The 19,117-nt window shown below is 37.0% G+C and overlaps 4 protein-coding genes across 7 annotated transcripts; 1 reads left to right on the top strand and 3 right to left on the bottom strand.

Moving 5' to 3' along the window:
- Positions 1-191: 191 nt before the first annotated feature.
- Positions 192-3,456, top strand: LOC104722361 (protein CHLOROPLAST IMPORT APPARATUS 2). The gene is made up of 3 exons (XM_010440512.3): positions 192-1,680; positions 1,990-2,142; positions 3,186-3,456. The coding sequence occupies exons 1-3, from the start codon at positions 721-723 to the stop codon at positions 3,237-3,239; spliced, it is 1,167 nt and encodes a 388-aa protein (XP_010438814.1). The 5' UTR covers positions 192-720; the 3' UTR covers positions 3,240-3,456.
- Positions 3,457-3,701: 245 nt separating this feature from the next.
- On the bottom strand, positions 3,702-5,815 carry LOC104722363 (peroxidase 43-like). 2 transcript variants are annotated; one of them, XM_010440515.3, is made up of 4 exons: positions 5,492-5,815; positions 5,230-5,412; positions 4,981-5,143; positions 3,702-4,229 (listed from the first exon to the last, which is right to left on the bottom strand). In XM_010440515.3, the coding sequence occupies exons 1-4, from the start codon at positions 5,813-5,815 to the stop codon at positions 3,808-3,810; spliced, it is 1,092 nt and encodes a 363-aa protein (XP_010438817.2). In that variant the 3' UTR covers positions 3,702-3,807. The 2 variants fall into 2 exon arrangements, with proteins under 2 accessions (XP_010438817.2, XP_087331721.1); XM_087475595.1 differs by lacking the exon at positions 3,702-4,229 and adding an exon at positions 4,606-4,816.
- LOC104722362 (phosphatidylserine decarboxylase proenzyme 3) lies at positions 5,796-11,685 on the bottom strand. Of its 3 annotated transcripts, none has more exons than XR_015572604.1 (21): positions 11,029-11,507; positions 10,819-10,898; positions 10,694-10,718; positions 10,540-10,599; positions 10,377-10,445; positions 10,146-10,235; positions 10,009-10,059; positions 9,605-9,688; positions 9,314-9,405; positions 9,061-9,213; positions 8,883-8,967; positions 8,528-8,639; positions 8,275-8,375; positions 7,862-7,909; positions 7,483-7,629; positions 7,236-7,365; positions 7,063-7,137; positions 6,874-6,966; positions 6,600-6,686; positions 6,466-6,516; positions 5,796-6,210 (listed from the first exon to the last, which is right to left on the bottom strand). XR_015572604.1 is itself a non-coding variant. In XM_010440514.3 (21 exons), exons 1-21 carry the CDS (start codon positions 11,209-11,211, stop codon positions 6,085-6,087), a joined length of 1,908 nt encoding a protein of 635 aa, XP_010438816.1. In that variant the 5' UTR covers positions 11,212-11,685; the 3' UTR covers positions 5,796-6,084. The 3 variants fall into 3 exon arrangements, 1 of the variants encoding a protein (XP_010438816.1); XR_015572605.1 differs by having other exon boundaries at positions 7,236-7,331; positions 7,483-7,731; XM_010440514.3 differs by having other exon boundaries at positions 7,236-7,331; positions 11,029-11,685.
- Positions 11,686-11,990: 305 nt separating this feature from the next.
- On the bottom strand, positions 11,991-17,962 carry LOC104727743 (ABC transporter B family member 2). Its single transcript, XM_087475596.1, has 13 exons — positions 17,451-17,962; positions 17,137-17,191; positions 16,883-17,058; positions 16,017-16,217; positions 15,656-15,915; positions 15,025-15,565; positions 14,527-14,906; positions 14,016-14,413; positions 13,678-13,919; positions 13,355-13,602; positions 12,861-13,273; positions 12,390-12,730; positions 11,991-12,307 (listed from the first exon to the last, which is right to left on the bottom strand). The coding sequence occupies exons 1-13, from the start codon at positions 17,685-17,687 to the stop codon at positions 12,104-12,106; spliced, it is 3,696 nt and encodes a 1,231-aa protein (XP_087331722.1). The 5' UTR covers positions 17,688-17,962; the 3' UTR covers positions 11,991-12,103.
- Between the last annotated feature and the right edge of the window lie 1,155 nt (positions 17,963-19,117).

Genomic DNA, 19,117 nt, shown 5'->3' on the forward strand with positions numbered 1-19,117 from the left:
AAAAGATGATTGAGCTATAATACATTATTAATATGTTAGAAATATTTTAAGTAATTAATCTAAACGAATGATTCGTTAAACGTGATATCATTAATCAAAAAAATCATTCGTTTAACGTTACAAAAACTTTGTTGAATTTGTTTTCTTTCAAAATTCACATATATATTCATTCCTTTTCCCCAAGTACAGCTACTCTCTCTCACTTTTTCACTCTCTTTTTTCAACTTTTTTACCTCTCTGTTTTCGCATCAACAGAGTGATGATATATCACAAATCAAATCAAAACAGAGGAGAGCCTCAATTTATTTTGACTATATAACTTTGACAAACCCCCAACGGGTCTATTCTCTCTTTTTTTTTACACCTATCTTGTGACTCTCCCAATCCAATCACAGAATCTCTGCCCTTCTCTCTCTCTCTCTCTTTTCTCCTTTGGGAATTATTACATCCATGACCTCTTTCTCTGTCTCTCATTAATCTCAAATCTTCTTAGGTTTTTTTGTAGGCTTTCCGTTTTTCCTTTTATAGTAGACATAAATTTTGTTTTCTTTTTCTTTTGACCCTTTTCGCTATATTTAGTAAACAAGATTTTGTCCGAAGGGTTTAGGGTTTAACAGTAGATTTCGTACGATACTCAGAAGTCAGAAACGTTTCTTGAATTTAAGTTACACTATTCTTTAAAAAGAAAAGAACTTAACAGTGTCTTCCAGAACTAGAGAGATGTCGTCTTGTCTAAGCGGCGGGGCCGCTTACATGGTAAAATCGCCACCGTCACACAACACTCCTTCGCCGTCATCTACAATATCCGAGTCAAACTCTCCTCCGTTCTTAATCTCCACGAGAAGACCACGAACTCCACGGAAACGTCCTAACCAAACATACGACGAAGCTGCGGCTCTTCTCTCCACCGCCTACCCAAACATCTTCTCTTCCAAGAAATCAAAAACTCATACTTTCGGCTCCACTAAATCTCCTCTCAGTGATTACGACGAAGCTTCTCAGTTGCTTCTTCCGTTTGACTCCATCGAAGAGTCCGAGTTTCTGTTCAACCCCACGGTTCCAACGAAAGCAGAACACTTCTTGGAGCGTAAAGATGTCAGTTTTAATGACGACTCAGAGGCGAATGGGTTTGGGATTTTCGATGACTTCGACGCGGGATCGATTCTTGATGAGGAGGTTGAAGAAGGGATCGATAGCTTTATGGGGAGTATTGAATCCAACCAAGGAGAGAATTCCTACAGAATAGGTCGATTAGAGGAAATTATGAAGAATGCTTGGAACGGAAGGTTTCGATTAGGGCTCGGTTTGAGGAGTTCTCTCAGGGAACACGACGACGACAAGAACTGGTGCAAATTTCCCACTGTAGAATTTGATCAGATCTCGCCGAGAATTCAGACCGCCGCCGCCGCCGCCGCAGCAGCTGATGTTGGTGTCGTTGAGAGCAGCAAGAGTAAGACCATTGTTACGACGGCGGAGGGAGACAAGAAAAAGAAAAAGAAGAAGAAGAAGAAGGTGACTCCGGCGGCGGAGAGCTCCGGAGATCCGTTGCCAAGTCTGGAACAGAGAGTGAGTCCGTTGCTGAAGCTCGACTACGATGGGGTTTTAGAGGCTTGGTCGGGTAAGGAGTCGCCGTTCTCCGACGAGTTTCTTGGTTCAGACGCCGCAGGAATCGACCTACATGTAAGTTACTTCAATTCTTTAATCTCTCTTTCTCGCCGCTTAAATTAGTCTATCTTAATTCTGAATCTCCTAAATCCTCTTAAAACCATGCCACATGGCACTCAAATTTGCATCTGAAAAGAGTTTTGTCTTTTTAACGTTTTTTCTAAAATGTTTTGGTAACCAATCGTTAGCCGATCTACATTAGCTAAGATTATCTAAAAAGATGAAGTTGAAAAAATTATGTTTCCAAGTATGACGTAGCTATAGTAGTTTATCAAGTTACTGAGTGAATATGATGTAAGATGAATGCTGTGTGTTTGGGGACAGGCACGCTTGGGTGAGATAGATTTGTTCGGAGAGAGTGGAATGAGAGAAGCAAGTGTTTTAAGGTATAAAGAGAAGAGGAGGATTCGACTCTTCTCCAAAAAAATCCGGTATCAAGTTAGCAAACTCAACGCCGATCAACGCCCACGTATGAAGGTATCTTACTATATAAACATTAGTTTTCAAAATTAGTAATTTATATAATCGCGACATTTGTAAGCATAGTAATAATATTTTAACATGTGAAAATAAACTTTATTTAATAATTATAAGAAAATTAAAATCTTAACAAATAATATTTTTGAAAGTACATAAAACCAAAAGTAATCTATTATATCACTAATTCTGATAGGAAAATTATCTATTAAATTACTAATTTCAATAGAAAAATATGTGCAATTAATAAGGAAAACATTTGCAATTTAATTGCAATTATTATTTATATAATCATATAATAATAAAAATTTAAGAAAAGTGATTAAAGTATGAAAAGATTTAATGTGTAAAAATTAGTGATTAACGTAATGTAATTATTTCCACATTTCCACTTGGCACTCAACTGTTATGTACCCACCTTTACATAAACAAATAATTTTCTCACAATAACGTTTTTAAATTTCTGATTAATTTATGATAATGTTGGACAAGTAATAAAACTATTACTTATGAGATTACAAAATATGAAACAAATATATTTAATATATTGTTACTTTTTCAAATATGGGATAAAATTAGTTTTTAGTTCTTTTTTTGAGAATTATGTTTTATTAATTTTTAGTTTTTATAAAATATTAAGTAAGGTGTAATTTGATACAATGCACAATCTTTTATATGAAAATTATAAATGTTACTCATTGGGATTGAATGCATAGAATTAAAATCTAATTTTATTATCATGTAATAATATACAAATAAATTGTATTGCAAGATGGAGTATGTGAACTCTAAATCTGATTTTTTTTTAAAATCAAATGAAATAAAATTAATATTTTGAATACAACTTAAAATTTCATATATTTTCATATATCCGCGGGCCATATATCCGCGGACCTATTATATTATTTCTATATTGCTGTCTTAAAATGTAAAAACTGAAACTTATAAATGTATAATGAAACTATAGTACTAATACATTTGATTTGAGCTAAGGATTTAGGTCAAGGTTGTCATTATAATATTATGGTTTATTTCTCTGACAGGGAAGATTTGTGACGAGGCCCAATGCAAGGAATTTAAGCGGGATACGAGTATAAGAATAAGAGCCTAAAGAACTTGAGGAGCTCTTTGATTCTTGTTTTGTTTTGTTTTTTGCAGACTTTGCAAATTCGTCCTCCCCATTTTTTTGTCCTTTTTCAACTAGCCCCTCTTGTTTGTTTGTTTTTTTTGTCATAAGGGAATGGGGAAGAAATTAGTTGATTCGAAACAGTAAAGAATGAGAATGAATACGTACAACCTAATTTATTTTGTCTAGAATTTAATTGCGTGATGAGATTAAGAATTCATCATACGCACACTACTAACGCCAGGATGCGATGATTCATATTAGTGGAAAAATGTTGCTATGCACAATAGTTTTAACTATTACTCAATATCCCTTTTTAATATATACTGTAATTCTCTTAACAGTTTGTTTGTTCATCCTCTTTATATTTGCCTCTTTTTTTTTTCCATTTTGTTGTCTCCCATTTAATATAATGTACCATGCACTAATATTATTTTTGTTTTAAGCATTTTTTGCCTAAATATATTTTGGAGTCAAAGATCAAAACATTGTTTCCGAGTATAAGAAATTCAACAGTTTCAATTTCATTGCTTACTCTCTCAATTAAAGGCCGAGCAAACCTGTCGAATCTCTCCTTTAGAACCAGTCTTCACACCAATCTTCCCCATCTTGACTATTGCCTTTACAAAATCAGACTCGAACGTTGCCCCAAAGAACGGATTTAGCATCCCAAGATAGGAATCCACAACCCGTCGAGTTGCTACATCTTCGTAAAGACCTGCATCGGTCTGAAGCACAGCGAAACCATCCTTTATGTTTAGCAGAATCTGCTTGTCGAATAGCCGTTCACTGATCCGGTCCATTGGTACCCGGACGTTTACGTCACCATTTTGTGGGCACCGAGTGGTTAATTCGGGTAGGAATACCGGATTGATTGTCGGGTCAGGTTGCCCACCGGGTAGGAAATCGTAGAGGCGTTTGGTCATGAAGAAGCAGGCCGTTGTTCCGATACTGTGAGCAGCTGATACGGTTGAGATAAAGAATTTATTGGGACGAACGAAAAGTGGACCACTTAATTTTAGAAATTCTGTTTTCTTAAAGCTAGAAACACTTTCCTTCTTTTTTTCTTTGGTTTAAGTTTTTTTTTTCCATGTTAAGATATTAAAATGACAAACTGAGACCAGGTTTGAATGGCATGATAGCTAGTCACTACCGTATTAGACTCGTGCATGTTGATAATCTCTTCTGTATTTTGGTCACACGTGCATGTTGATGATCTAACTCTAGATATTTGTGAAGTTTTGTCCGATTACTCGCCGATCCTATAACAGGCGTATTTTTGTGTGAATGATGACATTTCTGGGGCATGCCCGATTTAGTGGTTTAGATGACAGAAAAATCAAAACACATCTTCCTTATAGAACACACTCAATTTTGTAGTTGAAATAAAATACAAATTCATGCAAAAGTGCCTAAAGTAAATTGAAAGGCTTACGAGAATTTTTCACTGAGGAAGAAAACACTGTTGGCTTAGGCTTGAAAAAATCCAAAAATGTTTTTTTTTTTATTGGTCAACCAGAATTTGGTAACGGACGGAAGCACGTGACACTAACACACGAAGAGAAGAGGAAACGGACGAAACATGCGAAACACATCACGTGTTCAGGAAATGAAAATCATATAACTTGAACTTCGAACCAAAAACCTTGAGATATTCCCAAACCACCAAACAAACATGAATGAGAGAAAGACAAAGGAGAAGAGATACATACCACTGAGAAGCACGAGCTCTTTGGCGTTGAGTCCCTTCTGCATGAACTTAGCCTTAAGTATCTGAATCGAGTCACTGATCTCAGGCATGTCCTTAGGCAGCGACATGTTCGAAACACGACCGTCTCTCCGTCCAGTTGGCACCTCATACGCTGGTCCATTTGCCTGTATTATACAAATTTATCACAACGGAGAAGAAAATAGAGCAAGATCGAAAGGTTTTTTTCCTTTATCTCTAATTTATTATTTACCAAAGATATGGCATCACGTGCAGCCAAGGCAACAATGTCTGAGCAGGAGACAACACCGGGGCATGCACTTTCAAGCTCGGCTTTGGCGGCTTCTACTATCTCAAATCCTCTAACGCCTTCATGCCCAAATGCATTCTTTTCAGAGATTGCTCCGTTGTTCACGAGGATCGAGCCATCACATCCCTGAATTGTGTGATTAAAACTACAGTATAAGCATAACAGCAATAGTAGAAAGCAGAAAGAGGAGGAAAGTGCATTGTACCTCAACAAAGCAGTCATGGAAATGGAGCCGTAGAAGTATGGCTGGGAGGTTAGGGTCGGAAAGAGCAGCTCCGGAGACAACTCGCCTAATGATTGACTCAGCTTGAGGACATGTATTGGAGTAAAACCCGACTTTGAGATCAGCAAGAGAGACACGGAGGAAAACCGTAAGCAAAGACAAAGCTAGACTCATCTTAGCCTTTGTCCACGCCCATTTGTGCTTTAGTAAGATCAACTCAGCAGAGAATGAGAGAGAGAGAGGGAGAGAGACAGAGATAGAGAGGTAAAAAAAGAATAGAGAGTTATACAGACAAAGTCTCTTCATTAAGATGGCTATAAAAAAAAGGACATGTGTTTAACCATATCTGCATCATTGCATGTAAAGTGTCATCTAGCCAAAACACTTAACAAAAACCGAAACAGTAAATATTGACAAGTATCGGTACCCCGGAAATACTGGTGTTATATATACAGAGTAACGTCATTGTGTATCAAACTGAGGAATTAAATTCTTGATGGAAAAGAGTAACTTAATCAAATCAAACCAAACCAAATATTCGTCGTTTCGTACTAACTCACATAGTTTGAAGCAGTTCAGGGTTCAATAACACAGTTTTCAAGCTTTGGAAAGGAAACACCCAGTTGCATTCCAACAGTAACTAATGTCTCCAAGGACCTAGCGCTGTTAGCTAAGAGATCCTCATCAATCTTAATTGAGTCCTGCAATACGTGAAAGGTAAGGTTGATGCAGATGCAAGCACTCATCATGGGACGGTATTATGAAAATCAATGATATATAATCACAAGATTTTCAAATCAAGAAACTAAAATTCTAGGGTAATGGAAGTATATAATTCAATTTTTCGGCTATTGGAGCTTAGAAAAGATTAAGCATAAAGCATTTTATGGGTGATAAGGGTTTTGAGATTCTTTTTTAAAAATACAAAAAAAGATAGTTAGAAATTAGAAGCTAACCTTTTCAAAGACACATATAACGGTGCTTCCACCAAAGGAAAAGTAACCAAGCTGGAAAAAGAAAAGGTTAAATTAGTGGCAAAACTATTACCTACAGTATTTTCAATTATAAAAAGAGGTTCAGAATTGCTTACCTCATCCCCTTTCTTCACATGGTCTCCCTCTTTTCTAACAAAGGCGATGCTTCCAACCATTGTTGCTCCAATTGCAACAAATGCGACCTGTTACAGACATAGGCCAAGGTCAAGTTCTGTGAGAAGATCAGATTTCATTATACAGCTTTGTTTATAAATTACAGCATTGTTTTGAGTTCATAGCATTATGCACAAGAGACAACTGAGAAATAATTTGCATCAGCAGACCCAGAAAAAAGGTTAGTGTATTATGTTCTATGATGAGATGACAAACCTTTCCAAACTCTTCTGTTGATATAATTACGATGGTCCGTTTATTCTCAGTGAACACATTACAGTACTTGCTATTGACTGCAATTGGATTAACCTGAGAAGCAAGGATACGAAAGTATCTCCAATAAGAAAATCCAGAAGAGAAGAATGAAACTCTTCAATGTAAAAACGCAGATGGATGAGTACATACTGTATATAAGCTTCCAGATACATTGACAAACTTTTCAATGACACCAGTGACGGGGGAATGAAATCGATGATAGTCCTGTAACAGATCAATAAATGCATAAAGTGAGGTAATAAAAACAACTGTGAGTTTTTAGCTTTACATCGAACGACATGAAGCATGCAATCTTGTCGTACCTGTGGAGCCAATCGGAATATCACCAAAGATCCATCAAGGAAAGCATCCGAATTCACATCCTTCCCAAGGAGGCCTTTAATTGAGAACTTCCGGCCCTAGCAATACCGAAATCGGTTGAAATTTTTAGAACTGTAACATTTAGGCGGTGTTGCAAGTTATTAGCTGCATCACTTATGTTAAGATTTATTCAATTTTACAGATGCCTAGCTTGCAGAATTACTATAGCTACTCTAGAGGCCGATTTACCTTGATCCAGAACCTTGTGCTATCATCCACCGACTGAAACGCCATTAATCGACAATCAGCAGCAGATACAGCAACATCATCCTGATCCATGCAAGCAATTGGTCTTGCACCAGGCTTTAACTCCCGTATGAAGAATTCATTGAACGTCTGCAAGTGAGATGAGTGATGACCATCTTTCAAATCCATGAAAACTACACAAGCTTTACAGTTAACCACATTTTAAAGGGTTCTTTCCGTTCTCCATATAGACTGCAAAGGATTTTGCTTAGACGCTTAGATTTAGCTCATCATCACTTGCATTTATTTATAGCTAGTCACAAACTAATATGTTTTTAACTTTTTGTAGAAAGTCATATTGTCAGTTATTGCCTTTGCATACCTTAAAATGGTCCAGAGGATACTTGACTTCGGCCATGTTTATTTGATCCTGCAACAAACAAATGGTTCAATTGTCGGCCTTCATGTAAACTTACAGAAGGAGGGCGATGCAGTTTAAAACCTAAGAGATCTAGGGAAGCAATTTCAACCTAGTCATTGTTATATATAAAGCATAAGAGAGAACTGTCGACTGATCTCTGTCAGAGGATTTCACATGGTGTCTCAATTCCCAATAGTAATATCGAATTCCGGTAATATTCATTTAAGTTTTTTTCTAAGATATTTCCGCATAGCTCTATATCAATATCACATTTGAAACAAGTATTGCTAAACTCGAACCCAAGCCAAGTTGTGCTAGGCTTAAATTCAACAGCCATTTGACACATAATGACTTAACAAAAAAAGAATTCTCACCTTGAAAAACTCGAGAAAGCTGGGTATATTTTGAGCAGATTCAACAGTGTTCATTTTCTTCCCCTGCTTTTCAGAAAGATTCTGCAAAATCTCTTTTGCTCCTGTATCAAGGAGATCAATCCAGAAGGAAAACTTATTTGCTTTGTACAATGACAAGAATGTGTATCTCGAGGGATCAGAGCAAGCGTAGAATAACAACAAATATTGATCACAAAGGCACTATGGCCAGGTGCATTACAGAAGTAGTGGTTACCTTGGTCCATAAGGCGAAGTCCAATTTTTGACTGGTAAATAGCTCTCATCGACATAACAATCTTTGAATCGATCAACTCTTCCACAAGCCTCTTAGTCTTCCGATCAATCACCTAAACCAAAAATCAATTAAAGTAAGTATACTTCAAGTGGATTTGCATGAGCCATTAGGAGATACTCAAACGAAAACCACAAAATTTGAGGAATGCAAAAAAAAAGCATTAGGTTCCCCTCAAGCCAGGATATGCTGAAGTTTACAGGATTTTAAGAAAATAAAAATCAGACAACCGTGAGAATCGGCCTCTTTATTAAATGTTTATCATGACATAAACAAAAGAGGTAAAAAGGAAAGATACCACGATATGTGAAGCACTCGAACCAGTATTCAAGCCAACATCATAAGTCGATAGATGAGTCCATTCACTTAGTTTGAACATCCATCTGACGAAATGTTAAAATTGATTGATCAAGCGAAGAATTGATAAATTACTAGAAATGTATGTTTAGAAGATACAAAAATGTGAGAATTCTAACCCATAAGAAGCCTGCCTATCAGTTAAGAACCCTCCAGTCATCGTTTGATTACCGGTTCCTTCGTCAAAACAGAGAGTCATATGGATCATTGCATTGAGCTTGTCAAGTTGAAGAGCCTCACCACAAACCGGACAACTATTTATAATTGGCTCCCTGCAATAGATGCATGCAAATTACTGGGATTCAAGGACGTATAAAATCAATATGTATAAACAAAAGTTCTTAACATAGACAATGCATTAATTGTTATTACTGTTCCTGTTGAACGGCAAGAAGTGCAGCCAACTCATCAATTGTAACAGAACCATCTCCATTCAGGTCAGCAGCTTTGAACAACTCCTCTTTCTGGTAACAAGTCAGTGAAAACATCAAAAGTTAACTCAGCATAATGCAGCAATCTAACATCATCTATATTAAAATGCCAAGGACAACAACTTTTGGTACTTGAAATTTCAAAGGCTAAGTCCACTACACACTCGGAAACAGATACATAGGCATAAGCACGCACAACAGATAGAGGTGACAAAGTTGCTGGATGTCAAACCTTGTCAGCAGCCACTACATTCCCAAAAGCATTCATCAGATCAGAGAACTCTGAGAATGAGAGTGTTCCATCTTCGTCATAGTCCTGCGCTTAGATGAAGAACTCGAACAATCAATTATAAAGGCTACATGATGCATAATGTTCCATAGAAAAGAAACTGCTCAAGAAGCCACTGAAAACAATAAGGTAGTTCAAGGCTTCTTAATTGAAAGAAGTGTCATACCAAAATAGATAGTACAATAAAAAATGAACACAAGGAAATCTGGTTAAAGATGTCTTTATAATCAATCATTGGAAAATTCAGAAAAACACTAAAATTGTACCATGCTAAAAGGATATCAATATATCATCACAAAACTTCACAAGACCAGAACAGACAGAGTGAAAAATAAAGTAAAACATACCACTATGGACAAAATACGCTTCGCGAAGCATGTCTCAGTTTCAACAGGATCCTGAGAGTGATAGCAACCAAAAATCACAAAACCATTCCCACCGCATTCGTTTAAGTAACTGATTAAAATGTCAACATATTGCATACCTCAACGGAGCATGAAATGAACATGGTGCCAACAACATTAGATGAAGCCGGATCTAACAGGTCAAATGACTTGCAAGTAGAGTCAGGTTCCTATATCATCACATTGTATAAAAGAGAAGCAAAACAAATATGTCAACAAACAATTTTCTCGCTGATTTACCATTCACGACAATGAAATGTAGAAGAACTTAAACAGCTTTCATATGGAGAAAACAAACTTTAATTGCTGACCTGCACTACAAATTCAAGTAGATCAAGCTCGCAATAACCAACGATATTGTTCTTCAAGAGCCTATTGGTCTGTATCAAGAAAAAGGAAATCATCTCAACTGATCAAATAGCTAAAAAGACAAAATCTAGAAAGAATAAAGTAAAATCTGATATTACTTCACACCTCAAATACTGAAATTCTAGCCAGACTTGGTCCATTTTTCTCCATGAGGAGCTTCTTCTCCTATATACATACAACACAAAACCGATGAAGCCAAACTATTCTCACAAGACTGTAGAAAAAAAAGAAGAAGATTAGTAATCGAGACTTCTCTTACCGAGTTCCAAATCGGCTTATCCGTACTGCAAAATCATTAGAAGCAAGACGTTGTTAAGTTAAGTACAAGATTTCAAAAAAAAATAATTACGAGAAGAGTTTCAAAAAAATCGAATGGGAACATACGAATCTGAAATTCCCGAACGGAAAGTTTGTTCCCCGAAGGAAACACAGGCGAGCCACTTGTCCTTGAACTTCATCTCCGCCTAAAGAGAAGATACCAAAACGAAGAGAACACATGACTATATCGTAACTAATCCAAATACGCAGTGAACGTTGACGAGAAGAAACAAAATCAAAAACGAAAGGGAGAAAAAAAAAAGTAAAAGCGCGTACGCCGATAAGAGTGAGAAGAGCAATGCCGGCGAAATCCTCAGCGCTGACAGATCTCTGACTGACTAATCCGGATACGCTTCCGGATCCTGGACGACGAAGACGGCGGCTGCGAAAGTTCTTAATCTTCTGTCGCATCTTCGATCGGCGCGATTCCTTCGTCTCCGTTGAGTTTCCGTTTCCCATGGTTCTCGGTCTCTCTAGCTCTCAAGCGCCTCGTAAATCAACGGATCGGAGATGGAGGAAGACGAAGTCAGTGAGCGGCAGTGACCGGGGTCCTTTTATTTTTGCTAAGAAGAATATCTCACCGGAGAAGGTGGAGATGAATTATCTCACACTGAATACTTTAGAAACTTCTTACTTTTCCAAAATTTTTTTCCCTTTTTTTATTAATTTTATTCGTCGGTCTTTTTTTTTTTTTTTTTTTTTTTGGGCAAACATTCGTCTGTCACCTTTAATTGGTTTTATTTCCAATTTTGTTTAATCCAAAGCAAAGTAGACTAAGCCAACGATTAATGAAACAATTTTAAAAATAAAATAAAAAGCGGACGTTGTTCCGAAAAAAAGAAAGAAAAAATTAAAAATATTTTATCACATATAAATGATAATGCTTCACATTAAAAAAAAAAAATGATACTAGAAAACTTCAACTTGGTGAAATAGTTAAATATTAAATTTGACTTCGTCTTAATTTGTGGTGGCGATGGCTGCTTTGTTGAAAAGGGGATTGTCATTTTGTAGGGACATGAACTCTGGAGATTCCTGAGTCCCCAAATCCCATTCAATGATCAAAGTTGTCCTTTTGTTGATCTATTATGCTTTTAGAGAATGTCGCAGTGAAAACGTTTTTGATGATAAAGACATTGGTCAATAATAGCTAAATCCCAAATACATGTGATGATTTTGGATTTCATTGCTTTTTTATTTTATTTATAGTCGCATGTAAAAGTTATAAATCAAGATGATTGATATAAATATATAATCACATTGAATGAGAATATATATATGCTCAATATTTTCCGCAACAAAAAAAAAAAAAAGGAGTGAAGAGTTTTTAAAGAAATAAAGTATAGTGTACTTAAGGTTGTTGCTGCTGCTGAAGACTGATGAGTTTAAAATATGGACCAGTCTTGTTCAGAACGAGTTTACGGTGGCTGCCTTGCTCTACGATCTTACCTCCATGTAATACACTAATTGTGTCAGCGTTCTTGATTGTTGATAGCCGGTGAGCAACCACCACCGTTGTCCGATTAGTCATTAACCGATCCAATGCTTGTTGTACCTAGTAAAATTCATACGTTGTAAACTCATAAACTCCATGTCGAATAAAAACTATAGAAAAGTCTAGTGGTAAAGAAACTTACCACACGTTCAGATTCAACGTCCAAAGCGCTTGTGGCTTCGTCAAGTAATAGAATCGCTGGATTCTTAAGGATGGCTCTAGCGATAGCAATCCTTTGTCGCTGACCGCCTGACATCTGAACACCACGTTCACCTACTTTGGTAGAGTAACCTTCCGGAAGAGAGGTGATGAAGCTGTGAGCGTTTGCGAGCATAGCTGATTCGATGACTTCAGATTGAGATGCTCCTTCGTTTCCATACAAAATGTTCTCGTAGATTGTTGTGGCGAAAAGTGCAGGTTCTTGTTGAACCAGACCAATATGTTTCCTCAGTGCTTTCAAATCTAGTTTCCTGATGTCTTTTCCTGTAATTGGGATAAGAAAAAAAAACAGCTTATTCAGCTTAACAAAGACTTTCTTTGAAACCTTGGTGTTCAGAGATATCTTGAGACCCAAGAAATTTTGTGTTCAGAGTTCTAAGTCAAATGCACTCACCCTCTATCATGACTTTTCCGGCAGTAGGATCATAGAACCGGAGAATGAGTGAAATGACAGAACTTTTACCCGATCCACTCTGTCCGACTAGCGCCATGCTCTTTCCAGAACGAACTATCAGATCAAAGTCCCGGAAAATTACAACATCCGGTCTTGAAGGGTAGCTAAAGTGGACGCCTTTGAGCTCAATCGTGCCTTCCACATTAGTCAGCTCCTCGCTGGTTTCTCCAACGATCTGAGTTTTCCGGTCCAAGATCTCGAACACAGACGCAACCATCTGGTTTCCTTTCAGAAGATCCGGAGCTAGAGCCAATGTCTCACCCATAGCTAACGCCGTCACAATCAAAACCATGAATGTTTTCATCACTGATTTGAATCCCGCTAATCCTTTGTCCATCAAAGTTGATCCGTACCTATAAAATCAAAACTGACAGTTTCAGTCTTTACAATTAGATTCTATTTTTAAATTTGTGCGCATAGAGAGAGAGACATACCAGAGGGCGAGGCCATATGAAGAGAAAATGAAGAACTGAGAGATACCATAGAAAAGTCCAGCAATTTGTCCACGCCTGAAAGAACTTTTGGAAGGTTCTATAAGCTCTCTTGAGTAAAGTTCTAGAATCTTTTCCTCAGCACAAAAGGCGGCGACCGTGCGGATGTTGCTAACAGATTCTCCTGCCAACATGTTGGCCTTTAGGTATGCTTTGCTCAAGTCTCCTCCATATCCTTGCATGAAAAGTTTCTACAAATATAACAGAAAACATAAACACCAACGCAAACATTCATTCAAAAACTGGCAAAACGGTGCGTACGTTACCTCACTGATATGGCCGCTTATAACCAATGGGAATGTGGCCAAGACGACAAGAGTGAGACGCCAGTTAAGTATGAAGGCGATGATGAAAGAGGTCACAACAAGACCTAAGTTCTGGAGTAGAATCGTCGACCTATCGACCACTATGGTTTTAAGCAAAGTCGCATCACTCTCAAGCCGCGATGCCAACATTGAGCTTGTGTTGTCCACCTCATCGAACCACCCAATTTCGTTCTTCAAGATCGCTACAAAACCAAAAACAGAACAACACATCACATAACAAAAAAATGAGATATATGTTAAATTTATTCATTTGATATAAAACTAGCATTGAGACGAACCTCTAAACATATTTTCGCGGACACGAAGAGTGAGACGCTCTCCCATAGTACCGAAGCAGACATGCTCAATGGTGTAGACTATTAGGGTGATGACGGAGGCGCAACAGAAGAGGATAGCTATCTTCTTGATCTCTTTTTGAGTCTCATCCCAACTATTGTAGTAGGAAACTAAGGCTTGCGAGACTCCAAGTGCGAAAAGGGGCATCTGAGATCCAGCTATAAATGCACATATCGTGCCACAGACACCGTACATCCAGTCCGGACGGATCATAGCGTATAGACGTCCCGGTTTTACTTTCACCCTTTTGGATGGATCGGCCCCATCTGGTCGAGTTATGGATTCCCTCTCCGAACAAAAGCTCGACCTTGTTCTTGATAGTTCCCTAGAGTAATTTATACTGCAAATGAAGAACGAAAAAACGTTATGAGAATTAAGGATTTCGTTTAATTTGGGTTTTGTATTTTCTACGGAAAATGATCAGAGACAGAGTATGGTGTTACACGATAGTACCTATGTGGCCTGCTTAACGTGCGATTCAAGGAAGGGTTACGCTGCAATGAGGCAGCCTCTTGGAGACGAAGAAGAGAAGAGTAGGCTCCGTCCGGATTAGATATAAGATTCTCGTGGTTTCCAAACTCCACGATTTTCCCTTCGTGAACAACTGCTATGATGTCAGCGTTTCTTACGGTTGAGAGTCTGTGAGCGACCACCACCGTTGTTCTCCCAACCATCACTCGATCCAATGCTTCTTGCACGCTCTTTTCTGACTCTGCATCTAAAGCACTTGTTGCCTCGTCCAGTAAGAGTATAGACGGATTCTTCACGATTGCTCTTGATATAGCAATCCTTTGTTTCTGTCCACCGGATAGTTGAATCCCTCTCTCGCCGACCTATGAGTGAAAAAAAACAGAGTTTTACGGTTTGTAGTTGTTTCTTGTACCCTAAGGTAAAAATCTCATCTAGGGTCTATAGTTGTTTCTTGCATTCTAAGGTATCCAACTGACTGACCTGAGTATTAAATCCTTCAGGGAGATTGCTGATGAACGAAATTGCTTCTGAGAGCTTTGCAGCACGGGCAATATCCTCAGCTGTCGCGTCATTTTTGCCATACATAATGTTCTCAGTAATCGTTGTTGCAAAAAGAGCTGGTTCTTGGTTAACCAAACCAATCTGTCCCCTTAACCACTTAATATCCAGCTCGTTGATATTGTTCCCGTCTAGCAACACTGCTCCAGAAATGGGTTCGTAGAACCGCTCGATCAAAGATATGACCGTACTTTTCCCTGACCCGCTTCCTCCAACAAGTGCCACGATTTTCCCGGCAGGGATAGCTAAGTTTAGTTTGTCAAAGATCACCACATCGGGGCGAGATGGGTAACTGAAATTCACGTCGTTAAATTGAATGTGCCCGTCTATTTTCCCAAGTTTACGACTGGATCTTGCGCTTGCTTTTGCCACTGTGTTCCGCTCAATCATCTTGAAAATCGGATAAGCAGCAGCTTTTGCTCGCACAAAAGCAGAAATATCTGGCGCCGCTTGTCCAAGAGACCTACACAAAACCCAAAAACAGAAACTTTATGATTCATAAAAAGAAAACAAAGCAAACGTGGAGTGAAAGCAAACAGGATAAGAATATTACAGGCCAGCGATAACAACGTTGAGCATGGTAGTGAATGATTTGCCACCATTGGCGATATCCTTGTGAACCACAATGCTTGTAAACCATACGAGCAAGGCCCAAGACAGAAACAAGACACAATGCAACGATCCAAGACCTAGTCCTTTGGTTAAACCGGCTTTTCTCCCGTACTTGTACGTGTTCTCCAGAGCTTCTCGGTATAATCTTACCGCCCTTTCTTCACCGGTGAATGCTTGTACGGTCCTCACATTCCCAATCACCTGAATTATCATAGAGATATATGATAAACATAAACACCAGAACACTAGACATTTTTATGAAGAATATAATTAAAAGATTTCTTGTCCGAGAAGTAACCAACCTCTTCCGCAATCTCACCGGCCTTGATGTATGATTTCCGGACACGGGCGATAAGTCCGATGGCGACAAACGCGTAGATACCGCCGGCTAAAGCGATTAAGGGGACTATGGATAAAGTGACGAGACTTATTTGCCATACACTAGTAAATCCAATTGCAAAACCGGCTATGAACCGGCTTATGTAGTGCAAGAAATTCCCTACCTGCAACCAAATATACCGGTAATCCAGACAATTCGTCATAAATCATCAACCAGATTTTTGTCATCACACTGAAATTTTGAAATTTAAGCGGATCAAACTGTTTTGTGGCTAGCTAGCTGTAAAGAACCGAAATATAGGTCAAAATTTAAAATATAAATTAAATTGTATCAAACTCAACTGCCTTTATAAATGCATTTTGCAGCTATAACCGAATTAAAGACAATGCATTTATTATTTTTGCATCAGGGACCGAAAAGTTTCATATAAAAAGAAAATAAAGGCATATACAAATATACTTTGGAGTCTCAGAAAAATGAAGAATGCTAGAATATGTTTAGAAAGTTATGAGAAGAGAAAAATTTCTTTATTAATGCAGAAAGAAAAAAAAATTAATGTTTAGCATTATTGGATTAAGCCATTGTTGCATTGCACATTAATCAAGCCATGTGGGGAAAAAACAAGCCATGTAAAAGATTTGAAAATTTAACAACCTAAATGCCTATATAGATTTGATCGACCGAGGCCATGCCTTAATTAGCAGACTTTAGTAGGTATTTGACAAATAATTATTTTGTGTAGATAACCAGATATAGATTAAAAAAAAAAAAAAAGAAAAAAAAATTAAAAAAAACTCAATACCGGTTTGATTCGGTTAAAAGATGTACCTTCTCGGAGAGAGCATCTTGGACGACGAGGATGTCGGAGGTGATGGCGGAGATGACTTCTCCGGTGGAAGCTTCAGTGTCGAATAAGCTTATGTCTTGGCTTAACATCGACCGGAGATAAGCTCTCCTCATCTTCACCGCTTGCCTCTCTCCCGTATGCATCCAACATGCAACCTCTGTTTCCATTATTTAGTTATTTACTAACTTCAAATTTATAACTAAAAACTAATTATATAATACTTAAATTTATTTACCTAACCATGATGAGAATAGTATAGCCACACTCAGATATACAAAATCCAGTGAGTACTGCACCAAAAAGGTAAAAATGTAAGCCGAACAAACATAATACAGGATAATTAGCACAATTCATTCGAATTATTTGGACTATATAATTATATAATTTCAATCTGCTAAACCAAAATCAAGGTAAAAATTTCTCTTATATTTCCGACTAATCTTGTTAAGAATCTCAAGTTTTATTTTATTGTAAAAGTTCGAGTTATATCATAAGGAAAAATGAAAAAAAAAAAAATATATATATATATATATATATATATAGACAAACCTTGGCGACTCTGTGAGAGGCTTGTTTTGGGAAAAGATAAGCAAGACCAATAATATTGATGAGTTTGCCAAAGAAGATGAAAAAGATAGGAACCGAGGCGCCATGAATGCACGCTCCGATGGATCCGAGGGTCATGAGAATGCAATCATAGAAATCTGCAAAGGAGAAGAGCTTAAGCAGTGACACTTTTGGCTGCGCCTTGTCTTTCTCCGGCGTTGGATCACCGGACGGCTGCATTTTTTCAGCTTAAAGTGGTGAGCGTGTATAATTAGTTGGAGAGTAAAATGAATGGAAAAATAAGAGAAAAATAAATATAGGGAGAGGAATTAAGGGAGGAAAGTGGTTAGAGGGGAAGGGAGATGAGAGAAGAGTGAGAGACATTAAATGAAAGAAGACATATAAGACCAAGTTTATTGGTTTCAGCGAGAATTGTTTGGTGTGAAGCTCTACGTGTACGTTTATGGTGTGACCCTAGCTAGTTAATGACTCTCTTAGTTAGAGTCCGATCACTCGCGTTTATTTTGGGATTGCGTTTAGTTTTACCAAATTATGTTGGTAAATTAATTACTTGATATTACTAGCGTAGTTTTCTCGGTTCGTTATTTTGTTCACGGTAAAGGTAATGGAATTTCAAAGGGTTTATCAATGGTGAAAGGAACAAACAAGTATCGATTTTCGTGTAAAGAGTTTGCATATTTTGAGCATGTCATTTAAGACTCAATTTTGCAAACTGTAATAGTCAACGCTTACACAGATAATTCAACTACTCCTATCCTATATATATTTAAGAACAATACTTAGGTTCACCTCTTCATTCACCTCCTTGTAAAATAAGAAAATAAAATTTGTATACATTATTATAAAATTAAAAATTTAAACCACTTTTTTATAAACTCAAACCGATATATAATTTCATTTTAATTGTAAAATTTAAACCCTAACCATCTCATTTGTAAACCCAAACGGACATATAATTTCGTTCTAATTGTAAAATCCAAACCCTAACCATCTCATTTGTAAACCCAAACCGACATATAATTTTGTTCTAATTGTAAAATCTAAACCCTAACCATCTCATTTGTAAATCCAAACCGACATATAATTTCGTTTTAATTATAAAATCTAAACCCTAACCACCTCATTTGTAAACCCAAACCGACATATAATTTCATTTTAATTATAAAATATAAACCCTAAAAAAATTATTTGTAAACCTAAACCGACATATAATTTTGTTTTGATTGTAAAATCTAAACCCTAAACAATTTATTTGTAAACCCAAACTGACACATAATTTTGTTCTAATTGTAAAATCTAAATCAAGCCAATATTTAATTTTCCTTAATTAAAAGTATACAAAATTTGTTTCCTTAATTGGTTTTGCTTTTTAATTTAACTTTAATTTATTTTTAAAATGAGATAATGTATAGAAGATTTTGATTGGTTGAAAAAGAAGAGGTGAATGGAGAGGTTCACCTCTAGATGTGAACCTAAGTATTTTTATATATTTAAATGTTCTAAGTGTATACATCAACTGAATAAAAATGCAGTCACTGAATCAATTTTGTTTGAATTTTTTTTAACTATTGAAATGTCCATTCCAAAGTATGCTCCTTGTATTCATAAATATAATCATCTATATATAGGGGTAAATGGTTCATTTATAT

Source organism: Camelina sativa, chromosome 11 (assembly GCF_030686135.1).
Source record: "Camelina sativa cultivar CO46 ecotype springtype chromosome 11, ASM3068613v1".
Classification (NCBI taxonomy): Eukaryota; Viridiplantae; Streptophyta; class Magnoliopsida; order Brassicales; family Brassicaceae; genus Camelina; species Camelina sativa.

What these genes read in the sequence shown, in the direction of transcription:
- LOC104722361 (XM_010440512.3), top strand. Translation starts at nt 721, where the DNA reads ATGTCGTCTTGTCTAAGCGGCGGGGCCGCTTACATGGTAAAATCGCCA. An exon ending in CCGCAGGAATCGACCTACAT is followed by an intron (nt 1,681 to 1,989) that starts GTAAGTTACTTC and finishes GTTTGGGGACAG; the next exon opens with GCACGCTTGGGTGAGATAGA. An exon ending in ATCAACGCCCACGTATGAAG is followed by an intron (nt 2,143 to 3,185) that starts GTATCTTACTAT and finishes TTTCTCTGACAG; the next exon opens with GGAAGATTTGTGACGAGGCC.
- LOC104727743 (XM_087475596.1), bottom strand. Translation starts at nt 17,687, where the DNA reads ATGCAGCCGTCCGGTGATCCAACGCCGGAGAAAGACAAGGCGCAGCCA. An exon ending in ACTATTCTCATCATGGTTAG is followed by an intron (nt 17,059 to 17,136) that starts GTAAATAAATTT and finishes TAATGGAAACAG; the next exon opens with AGGTTGCATGTTGGATGCAT. An exon ending in CCGGTGAGATTGCGGAAGAG is followed by an intron (nt 15,916 to 16,016) that starts GTTGGTTACTTC and finishes ATGATAATTCAG; the next exon opens with GTGATTGGGAATGTGAGGAC.
- LOC104722362 (XM_010440514.3), bottom strand. Translation starts at nt 11,211, where the DNA reads ATGGGAAACGGAAACTCAACGGAGACGAAGGAATCGCGCCGATCGAAG. An exon ending in CGTTCGGGAATTTCAGATTC is followed by an intron (nt 10,719 to 10,818) that starts GTATGTTCCCAT and finishes ATGATTTTGCAG; the next exon opens with TACGGATAAGCCGATTTGGA. An exon ending in ATCCTCTGGACCATTTTAAG is followed by an intron (nt 7,630 to 7,861) that starts GTATGCAAAGGC and finishes TCTCACTTGCAG; the next exon opens with ACGTTCAATGAATTCTTCAT.
- LOC104722363 (XM_010440515.3), bottom strand. Translation starts at nt 5,815, where the DNA reads ATGAAGAGACTTTGTCTGTATAACTCTCTATTCTTTTTTTACCTCTCT. An exon ending in TCCATGACTGCTTTGTTGAG is followed by an intron (nt 5,413 to 5,491) that starts GTACAATGCACT and finishes CACACAATTCAG; the next exon opens with GGATGTGATGGCTCGATCCT. An exon ending in AGAGCTCGTGCTTCTCAGTG is followed by an intron (nt 4,230 to 4,980) that starts GTATGTATCTCT and finishes CAACCGTATCAG; the next exon opens with CTGCTCACAGTATCGGAACA.